General features: G+C 29.1%; 1 protein-coding gene across 5 annotated transcripts; it reads left to right on the top strand.

The window, feature by feature from the left end:
- Positions 1-2,999: 2,999 nt before the first annotated feature.
- Positions 3,000-7,839, top strand: LOC114194106 (cytosolic Fe-S cluster assembly factor NBP35). 5 transcript variants are annotated; one of them, XM_028084166.1, is made up of 5 exons: positions 3,000-3,102; positions 3,215-3,410; positions 5,151-5,223; positions 5,327-5,428; positions 6,752-7,839. In XM_028084166.1, the coding sequence occupies exons 3-5, from the start codon at positions 5,187-5,189 to the stop codon at positions 7,678-7,680; spliced, it is 1,068 nt and encodes a 355-aa protein (XP_027939967.1). In that variant the 5' UTR covers positions 3,000-3,102; positions 3,215-3,410; positions 5,151-5,186; the 3' UTR covers positions 7,681-7,839. The 5 variants fall into 5 exon arrangements, with proteins under 5 accessions (XP_027939967.1, XP_027939966.1, XP_027939965.1 ...); XM_028084165.1 differs by adding an exon at positions 4,275-4,408 and having other exon boundaries at positions 3,016-3,410; XM_028084164.1 differs by adding an exon at positions 4,272-4,408 and having other exon boundaries at positions 3,016-3,410.
- The last annotated feature ends 3,664 nt before the right edge of the window (positions 7,840-11,503 follow it).

Here is an 11,503-nt window from a genome sequence, read left to right as displayed (position 1 = left end):
TTGATATTTTTTTCGAGAGTTTATTTTAAATATAATATACTGGTGATCTTAAAAGTAATATTGATTATTAAGAATTTATAATCCAAATTAACGAAAATAATATTAAAATCAGTTTTAATTTTAGGAGAATTATTGATTATTAATCTATATGTACATCGTTTAAAAATGATAATTATTTTAAATAGATGAAATATTTCATTTAACAATATTATTGATGTAGATATAAATATAAATTATTTAATATTTTAGACTTAAAAGTTCAATATGTTGATGTGATAAATAGAATTGGTAGTCTCAATCTTTGGTTAATTTCTAATTCATTATATTATTGGATATTGATTGTATACCAATTTAAATTCTCAATTTATACTGTTTTCCACTATAAGTATCTTCATAAATAAGAAGAAAAAGAAAAACAAAGAAAAAATGTTAATTCTCATTTGCCATGGTCCGATAAAGAAAATGATAAAATTTTTATATAATAAAAATTAGGATTAAATATGTTTTTTTTCTCTTAACTTTTAGTGAATTTTAGAATTAGTCCATCTCGAAATTTTGGATTAATTTAATTCTTTATCTTTCAAAATACATGAATTTAGTTATTTTAATTAAATTATTTTTTTGATTTATTTTATATTTTGTACGTATTTCAAGATTGTATTTGAGTTGTTTTAAATGTTTGGCACATTTTCGCTTTAGTGAGTCAAATACTATTATGAAATGCGCTTGAAATGTCAACTAAACTTAACAAAATTTGATTAAAATGACTAAATCCACGTATTTCGAAAGATGAATGACTAAATTGGTCTAAAATTTTGAAATGAACTAATTCCAAATCACTAAAAGTAAAGAGACCAAAAACATATTTAACCCTAAAAATTATATTCATCTTCTACTCATACCAAGTAAGGTTTCAGTTATTTAATTTCCCTTTGTTCTTTTTATTTGACTTGTATAATATACAATTCTATATTTGACTTGTATAGTTGAACTATCTATCTTAGTTAAATAATTAGAATCGGAAAAGGCTTAAATAAGTCTCGTATTTAATCAGTGAATTGTTTTTTTTTTTTTTTTCTGTTGACTAAGCTATATAAGCAGTGGTGGAACTTCATGTAATATGTTGGGGATGTCAAAATTTTGGTTAAATTATTCTTTGGTCCATTTTTTTTGTCTAAAAATACCACTTTGGTCATCTAGTGTTTTTTAGTTTCAATTTAGTCTCGATTTTATAAAAATTAATGTATTTTTATCTTTTTTGTTAAATTTCTTGAAGCAGAACAAAATTTTTTCATCAAAATTGATACCAGGATTATGCCAATTACACCAACAAAGCAAATCATTCACAACTTAAATTTTGATGAAAAATTCTTGATTTGATTTAATAAATTTAACGAAAAAAGACAAAATTACACAATTTTTTAAAATTCGTACCAAAATTGAGATTAAAAAAAACTAGATGGCCAACTTAATATTTTTGAATAAAAATAAGAACCAAAAGAGTAATCCTAAATTTTTTAGATAAACTAGTCAAAACATAGTATTTAATTTTTTTATGATAATAAAAAAATAAAAAAATTATTATTATTATTATTATAAAATTAGATATAAATAACTTTTTATAATTTTAGTATAATTAATTTTCATTTATAATGGTTCAATTTTAAAAAATAAAAAATGATTAAATTAAACAAATAACCATTTAAAAGATAATATTAATAAAATAATTATTTTTATTTAAAAAATGTTTAAAAGATTAAATTGAAAAATAAATACTAAAAAGAAAACTTTTTCTTATATATATAAATGTATAAATATTTATTAAAATATTAAATTTAAAAAAATTATTTAAAATCATATATTAAATTATATAAATGTAAAAAAAAAAAAATGGGGCCATAACCCCCTTAGTTCCAACATTGTTCCCATTGTATATAAGAATTAGCATTCTATAGTTTATAAAATAGAAAAATAAAATAAAAATTAATATTTCTTCCTAGTTTGAGAGCATTTGGCCCATAATTATTATAATTAAATATAATAATATTTTATGCATATAAAAAAGTAATGCATCTAGGATAAATAGGAATATATACAATGATGCCACGTAACATCTATCCACTTTGCAAATGTTTTTATAATAGATTAAATTACTCTGTAATAACATTTTTTAATTAAAAAAGACGAAGACAATTTATTTCTCTAAAATTGGTAATGTACTTTTGCTCTCTCCAGAATTTTTAATATATTTTTATTTTTACAAAAATAATGCATCGAAATTAATTTTGATTCAACACCTACATGCAAATATTTAAAATAAATATGCAGGAAAAAAAATTTAGCATATTTTAACATTGCAGAAAAAAAAAATTTCAAGAAATTAAAAGTAAATTATCAAAATTTTAATTTTAGAGGATCAAATCATATTTTATCTAATTTAAAATTAACAATTTAATTTTATATAGGATGATATAAAACAAATTACCTAAAGTATGTTTTTTTTTCTATTCTATTTATCTAAAGTGCAATTATTTTTATGTCCCGGTCTGCGAGGATAATATGATATTCTCATAGTTTCTTTGTGTATTTTCTAATTTTTAAAATCATCATTTTACTTTTTGTAAAAGTACTTCTGAATTACTTATAATAAAAAATTTCTAAATCTTCTGAAATTTTTGGGATGGGAGTTTTTAAATAAGATTTCTCGATTGAGATTTTAAAAAAATTCGTTTTCAAAAAAAAATCTAGAATAAGTTCTTTTATTTATTTTTGCATAGTATTATGTTTTTCTCTTCTTTCTCTGCAGAGATCTCTCTGTCATCTTCTTTTCACTGCGCGGAGGCAGCAGGAGTGTTGTGCACTAAGAAAGGATATTTTAGCTTTTTTGATACTAATATGGTGTGCACTTAACAATGATGGGGTGCAAGAAGGACAAACCATGTGCGAATTCTGAAGTGGACGCATTGTGTTTGGGCAAGCCCAATCAAACCCAATTTCATTGTTAACAAAAACCTAGTTTCACTGAGACAAGTAGTGGCGGCAAACTCCATTATTATCGTTGTCACTTTCATCCAAATTCCAAAACCCAGACAAGGCTTAAAGGTATTAGGGTTTTCTTTCTCCATTATTATCGTTGCCACTGCCAGACTTATTCCTTCATTCCTCTCACACTCTCTTCTCCTCCTCCTCCACCACCCGCGTTTTGGGAAACCAGAAGAGAGCACCCTCGTTTCTCCTCCACCCACGTCAAGAAACACGAAGGCAGAGTGCAGGCCATTCACGGCGTCTCCTTTCTCCTCCACCGTGACATCCACCACGTCGCTGGCAGGGGCAGCAGCGAGAGAACGCAGCGCCACCATCGGACTGCGATTGACGGACGATTCCGACCGCCACGACCACCACGAACACAGGTTTGTTTGTAATTTGCGTTCTGGTTCCCTTTTCTTTCGATTTGTAACCTAAATTTATGATTTTCGTAACCCTAAAATTGGTTTCCTGTAATTGGAAGTTATGGTGTATGTGTGGTTGTTGTTGCTGCGATTTGCCCTTGTTTGGATTGGACCCATTCTGTGAATCATAATTGTTGTGCTGTTGTTGGTTAAATTTTCCCCCAATTTCAATTTCGTAGTTGTTGCCGTTTTGGTCTGGTGGTGATGTTCATTTCTTTTTTCCTTGTTTTTCTAGTGTTACTATTTTTTATCTGACTGTGTGATAGGCTGATAGCTGTGGTTGTTTTCTTTGTTTGTCTGTTTATCTGTAATCATGTTGGAGATATGTGGAGAACATGTATTTCATCGTTGCACTGTGATCAAATAAATACTGCCACTGTTTCATATTATTCTATCATCTTTGAGACAAAATTATGTTCTTCATTAATGATTGAATTATATGATAGAAAGTACCAAGTTGCAAAGTTGTATGTGCCGTGTTTGCAAAGCTGGGATTGAGTTGTTTGGCATTAACTTAAATTGAAATTTGCTTATACACTGCAGTATATTTGATGTAGAACTATAATGCCACCTCCTTTTTAACTGTCAAGAGTACTCTAATTTGTTTGAGGCATCTCTACCGGGGTTTGATGATGGGGAGATTTCAGAAGATGCTCCTGTTGATTTGGATGGTTTAGATGCTTCTGCAGCACATGTTGCCAAACAAATTATACGACCTCTCATCCATAATTAATGCTTCTGTTTTTTTTATGTACTTGCTTGCACTTTGGTTATGCTCCATGCCTAAAGTACTCTAATTCAGACTTGTTATTGATGTTGCAGCAGTGTCTTGATGACTTGCAGTGTCATCTATAAGGATGTTTGATTTAGGAGCCAGTTGGTGCCACCACTTTATGCACCATAACATTTACCTTTTAGGGTTTTTTCAATGAGATAAACTTAGACCCAATAATTACAAGGTATATGGAACAGCTAATGTGTATATCAACAAAGGGAGTATATGTCCTGGGATAATATTCCATGGGGAATGTGTTTATAGGGCAGGGAGTCAGTACCAAAAGGGTGAATGGAAATTAGGTGAGGAAATGGTTAGGCGTTTGCCTTGGGCGACAGAGATGGTGCCTTGCATTTCTAGTTGTTATATTCTTTTCTGCATTGCTATTTTCTGTTTCCTTGCATTTTAAATTCCATAGAATTTTGAAATTATCCATATAGAACCTTTGCTACTTTGTTAAATTTTGTAATGAAATAGATCTAAATAATTTATGTGAATGAATTCTTTTACAAATGAAGGTATTCAACTATTAACAATTCAGCTTGCTGTTATTTTAAATTCCTCGGAATTTTCAAATGAATAAACCCTAAAGCACAGGCACATGGCATTGAAATATCACTTTTTCTTACAATTTCCTAGAGCCCATCTTTTTTCCTGCTTTGGGGATGACTAATCTTAATCCTAACCATCCGAATTGCCTATATTGTCGAATAGGTCCCTGACTTGTCTAGAATGCCAACTTAATTCGGAGGCAGTTTCACTAATTCAAAACAGTGGTTTGACAGACTTGTTTTGTTTGAGTTTGATCTGCCTTTTTATTTTACAACCTTATTCTTTGCCTGTCATTGCTAGTTTGTTGTTTTCGACAAAACACTTGCACCACGAATCTTATCTTAGTTGTGACGTACTTTCCTTTCTTTAAATAGTTATACCTTTTTCTTCAACTCAAGTGAAGAATTTCAATGGAGAACGGAGACATCCCTGAAAATGCCAATGAGCGTATGTATATGCATTTCTTTTTTGTTTCTGGATTTTCACTTTTCTAATTTTATATATACCTATGAATATCATTGTTTTGTATTTTGTATCGTGTCATTTACAGATTGCCCAGGCCCTCAGTCTGAATCTGCCGGAAAATCTGATGCATGTGAAGGGTGCCCAAATCAGCAAATTTGTGCAACTGCCCCCAAAGGACCTGACCCTGGTACTCTTATTCTTTTATACTTTCCAGCGGCTATCAATTTCTAAACAATGACATGGTTTATTTATGGAAGCCTGTTCTAGGTTATTTAGTATATACATTGCTTGTATATGATTTCCTCCTAGGCTTTGTTATCACTCAGCTTATTTAGTATACATTGCTAGTAGATGATTTTCCCCTAGGCTTTGTTGTCACTGCTTATGTGGATTGACTAGTGCGGGAAGGGAGTGAATCTCTTTCTTCAGTCATTCCCATGTCAGGGATGTGGAATTTTTTGTGATGGCATTGTTATGTCAAGAAATTTCAAGCAAGGACTGGGGAAACATTCGAGGTGTCATTGCTTTTGCTTAGTTTACTTATTGTTTAATCTAACTGGTCGTTAATTCCGTGTACTATTGGATATAGTTAGGAGTAATTAAGTATAGTTTAGCTTCAAATAAACTTCTTTTCTGATTGTCCTATTCAAATTAATAGAGTCCATTCCGTAATATTGATTTGATTCTGATGCATAGGGATTTCAGAATATTGCTTCCTGAAATTTGTTGGTATCTCATTCTCTTTGTTTAGTGCTGTCTGTTTTAGAACCTACGTTAGTGTTTGTTATTTCAATGTGACCACCTATCAACGTAAAATGCATTTTGAGCCTCAGTGCCAGCCTTTTCATATTCAATTTCTGAATTTGTAGTTCTAGTGTTGTGTGTAGTTGTAGCTGTAACTTTTTATACTGTAAAAACTAACATAGCACTAAGTACTCAGTTCCTTCATATAATCTTGTAGAAGACTAAAACATATATTTGTTCAACCATGTGTTGGAGTTGGATATCATTTAAGTTTAGACATAAATTATTCTTAATTAAGGACAATTGACATGATAGCAACCTTCAAACGGAATGCGAGACCCATACCAAAATGGTTAAGCTAGCTATTTAGCAAACACAATTAGGCCTGTGACATTTAAAAGGTTAAATAATAAAATTTACAACGCAACACAAACAGAGAAGAAAAAAAAGTGCTTAACAGGTTTTAGATATTCTTGGGTCCTCACAACAAGATATTGACTTGAGCCGACTGGACAGAAAAAAAGTGCTTAATATGTTTTATATTCTGCATTTTCTTCTCGGTCTTATTTTCCCTTCATTTGATGGTTTATAGTGATAAAGCATTTTTTCTTAATGGTTAGACCATGTGCTCCCTTGCTGTTTTTTCTGTAGTACTCTTGGGTTGTGTTGGATAGGGAATTTAAAAACGTTTAATAATTTAAAATGTTGAGAAATTGATTTGCCTTCATTTTTGAAAAAAATTTCCCTTCTACCATTGTTTTTGCAGATCTGGTTCCCATTGCAGAAAGAATGGCTACTGTGAAACACAAGATATTGGTCTTGTCAGGAAAGGGAGGAGTTGGTAAGAGCACGTTCTCTGCCCAGCTGGCATTTGCTTTAGCAGCAAGGGATTTTCAAGTAGGTCTTCTTGATGTTGATATTTGTGGTCCAAGCATCCCAAAGATGCTTGGCCTAGAAGGTCAAGAGATACACCAGAGCAACCTTGGTTGGTCTCCTGTGTATGTGGAGTCCAACCTTGGGGTCATGTCAATTGGGTTCATGCTTCCCAACCCTGATGAAGCTGTTATATGGAGAGGCCCACGCAAAAATGGACTTATCAAGCAGTTTCTAAAAGATGTCTACTGGGGTGAACTTGATTTCCTAATCGTGGATGCTCCACCAGGAACCTCAGATGAGCACATTTCCATTGTTCAATGCCTTGATCCCACTGGAGTAGATGGTGCAATCATAGTGACCACACCTCAACAAGTCTCTCTAATTGATGTGAGAAAAGAAGTGAATTTTTGCAAGAAAGTTGGCGTGAAAGTTCTTGGGGTTGTAGAGAATATGAGTAGTCTGTGCCAGCCCATCACAGATTTCAAGTTTTTGAGAATGTCTGATAATGGGGAGCAGAAAGATGTTACACAATGGGTTTGGGAATATATGAAAGAAAAAGCACCAGAGATGCTGAATTTGATTGCTTGCACTGAAGTATTTGATAGCAGGGGTGGCGGAGCAGTGAAAATGTGCAATGAAATGGGTGTACCCTTTCTTGGTAAAGTTCCTTTAGATCCACAACTTTGTAAGGTAGCTGAAGAAGGTACATCCTGCTTTACTAATAAAGATTGTGTTGTTAGTGCTCCGGCATTAAAGAAGATTATAGAGGAGTTGATTGAAAATAATGGGTGGTCACTGTTATTGAGTAATGGAGCTTAGGAGATTTTGATTTATGGTGATCTTTGTAAATCAAAATATGATTTGTGTTTGAGACGTTTTGGTATGTGAAGTATCGGTTTTCTAGGCTCGGATGTAGTTACAAATTATGTTACAATGAAATAAGTTCTCACGTTTTATGTGCTCGAATTCCGTATGCAATGTTTGTTTCTTTTTTTTTGTTATTCATTTTTAAAGTATATTTCTTACCGAAAATGATAGTAACACTTTTTTCTCTTACAACCGTTGACAACCTGAGTTGGCATGGGACATGACAATAATTTTTCATTTTTTTTTATCGAAAATGATATTTTGACTATTTTTTTATAGTGTCTACGTGTCGTTTATGAATTTGATTTTCTATTTTTTTTTGTGATGCTCATGTGTGGTATTGGGGCAAAAGTTTGTCTTTGGCAGAGAAAACATATTTAAAAATGGTGAAAAGTCGGGTATTTCTTCATCTTCTTCATCAAGGCATTCCTTTGTCCACTTCTTAGAAATCATTGACGTTTCTTCCATTGGTGGTTCGTGTACTGTCTTCTTTTAAAAATTTAAAAATCGGTTCGATAATTGCGCGTTTTTGAGTGTGGGGTGTTTTAGGATATTGAGATCCTTGCGAAATTGAAAGTATTGTACGTTGTTTGAGTGTGAGTTTCATCTACTTTACATTTCTTGTTCGATTTTTCGTGGATGTGTTATGTGTGCACGGTATCGTTAGTTAATATTTCTCATTCAATTTTTTGTGGGTGTGCCTTGCCTTCTGTCCCAAAGAAAATGCATCAACACCATCTTAAATTACCAGTTGCTATCAAACATATGTGAGAAACTGAATGTAAATAAATGAGGAGTTGCGAAGGACTTTTTAAACAAGATTTCAAAAATTTGGAAAATTACACACACCATCATAAATATACTTCAAATGAATCATAGTAATTAGTTTTAAGTGTTTATGAAATCCAACTAATGACATGCCTTCACTACTATCTCAACAAATTTCACTGTAGCTATCAAATATATGTGGGAACAATGTAAATAAATGGGAGCTGCAAAGGATTTTTTAACAAGATTTCAAAAACTTGAAAAATTATACACATCATCTCAGATATACTTCCAATAGACCGACCATAGTAATTAGTTTCAACTGCTTATGAATCCCAACTAATGAAGTATCTTTACTATTGTCCCAAAAAAAATCCATTACAGCTACTGTTCCAAAAAAAAATATACTGCAGAAATATGTGGAAAGTCCAGTACAAATGAGTGGAGAGTTGAGAAAAACTTTTTGAACAAGATTTCAAAAATTTGAAAAATTGCATACACCATCTCAAATGTACTTCAAATAGATCATAATAATTAATTTTAAGTGCTTATAAACCCCTACTAATGAAGCGCCTTCGCCTTCACTACTGTCCTAGAAAAGTTTCACCGCAAATAAAAAGTTAGAGTGTGAAAATAAAATTTGAACATTAGGTTGGTAGTAAAAAAAATATGAGTGATAAGAATATGAAAAATTGGGTGCAATTAAAATAAATTAGGTTTATATTATTTTTTAACAAAAGTTGGGCCACGAAGATGGGCTCAAATGACTTTTTTGTTTATAAATCCTAATTAATTATTTTTTATTTACCATTATTTTTGAATTTGTTTTAAAAATATATTTTATTAGGTCTTGACAACAAGTAACTATATTCTTTTTCTTATTTATTCTAAATTATTAAGGATTTTATTTAAAAGAATCAGGTTTTAGACAACATCATGTTTAAAATAAAATTATCTAATAAATATATTACACCCTTTACATAAAAATTGGAAAAATGAAATAATCAAAGATCATCTAATACTAGATGGAGTTTGTTTTGCGTTTTTGGAAATATGCTTGATCCTTCGGTATCATTTCATCAATGAGTATATATATTTTTTGTTCTAATGTTATTAACTTAATCAAAATAATATTGTATTCAACTTTTTTTTCTCTAATTATTCATTATTATTATAATTATTATTATTTAATCAACACTTACATATATTTCTAACATTATTTTTAATTAATCATTATATATTTTAATTTCAATTTTTCGTTGAATTATTAATATTAATAATATGAATATTATTTAATATTACCATTATTTAAATAAATAACTATAATTTGTTTTAACTTGTTGGTTTTAAATCTTTTAAATCTATATATTTGTAACTAGGGATTAGGGATGACAACGGAACATGGGATTTGGCTATCTCATATACATTCCCATAAAAAAATTCATCGACATCCGTATATTTCAATAGGTATCAAACTTTTGTCTCATCTCCATCTCCATCGAGTAATGAGTACATTTTCGTACCCATACCCGTATCCGTTTTCTTACTGTTTCAATATTAATTAATTAATTTTATAAAATAATAAAAATTACGGTAAAGGAAAGATAATATTATCAAATATTCAATATTAAGAGGTTGTTTCTACAATATCAAATATTTATAAATAAATTATAATTGTATATATTTCAAATTAGAATACCAAATAAAATTTAATTTAATGAGAACCAAAACATTTATTAAATTTGCAAATATTGATGAAACCTAATTGATAACATTTTAAAAATATATTTTAAAAAATATAATAGAAAAAAAATATTCAAATTAAAATATATTTTAAATGTTTGTTTACTTCAGTCTTTTTAATTCTAATGAATCTATTTTTTATATACTAATAAAAGTTATAATATATCACTTGATCAAAATCATAGACAGAACAAATACTAAACTAATAATAATAAAACTTTAACATAGATATGGTATCTTTTGAACATCATTATATGTTGGATGGTGATAAAAATAAATTAATGGCAGTTACATTTAATTTTTATATTATAATAAATAAAATTTATTTATACAATTATAGTGAAAAAATTACAGTATGATTGATAATAAGTTAGAAAATAAAAAATAAGTATATAAAATATATCAGAATAGTATTCTAACTGATAACAATAAATAACAAATAAAAATAATAAAAAATATCAAATGTGTATCTTAAAAACAATTTGAGAGATTATTGAATGAAATCGCACAAAGAAAAACAAATATATAATTAAGGGTAATATAAGATGATAAATACCTTGGAGATCTAACAAATTTTTTTAAATATCAACGTAGTCAATGATTGAGAGATAACGAAAATTGTGTTAGGGAAATAAGAGTTCTTCAAATGAAACAAATATTAATAATAATAGAGTAAAGAAGATAATTTTTTTTATATTACTTAGTAAATGAAATACTCATGCTATTAAACACTTAAATTGAGAGAGTATTAAACATTCTCATATATATATATATATATATATATATATATATATATATATAAACTTAATTAATTAATTATAAATATTTTAATAATTTAAACTGAATATTATGAATAATATCTATAATATAATAAATGATTATGTTATTCTTAATAAAAAATTATATTTAAAGTAAATAAATTTGTTATATGCTATCTTTATTTATGGATTCAAAAAGGCTATATGAATACAACATACATTAGTCATACATTAGTCATTTTCTTTGATGTCAAAAGAATCTTTTATATGTGATTCTTCACTTTGTTTCTCTTCAGAATATGAAACATTTTCATCATGAGATAACAACTCAGAAATTTTAATATTGAACCTATGAAATAATATGTTAGGGTGTGTTTGGATTGAGAGTGGGTATGATAGCGAGTGAATAGATGTATTTGAGAAAATAATTGTGGTGTTGTTTGAGTTAAGAAGTTTGAAGGGATGAATGAAAATATTTAAATGAAAATTTTATGAGAGTTTATGAA

Source organism: Vigna unguiculata, chromosome 8 (assembly GCF_004118075.2).
Source record: "Vigna unguiculata cultivar IT97K-499-35 chromosome 8, ASM411807v1, whole genome shotgun sequence".
Classification (NCBI taxonomy): domain Eukaryota; kingdom Viridiplantae; phylum Streptophyta; class Magnoliopsida; order Fabales; family Fabaceae; genus Vigna; species Vigna unguiculata.
This window is presented reverse-complemented; position numbering and strand designations above follow the sequence as displayed.

What these genes read in the sequence shown, in the direction of transcription:
- LOC114194106 (XM_028084166.1), top strand. Translation starts at nt 5,187, where the DNA reads ATGGAGAACGGAGACATCCCTGAAAATGCCAATGAGC. An exon ending in CCCTGAAAATGCCAATGAGC is followed by an intron (nt 5,224 to 5,326) that starts GTATGTATATGC and finishes TGTCATTTACAG; the next exon opens with ATTGCCCAGGCCCTCAGTCT. An exon ending in CCCCAAAGGACCTGACCCTG is followed by an intron (nt 5,429 to 6,751) that starts GTACTCTTATTC and finishes TTGTTTTTGCAG; the next exon opens with ATCTGGTTCCCATTGCAGAA.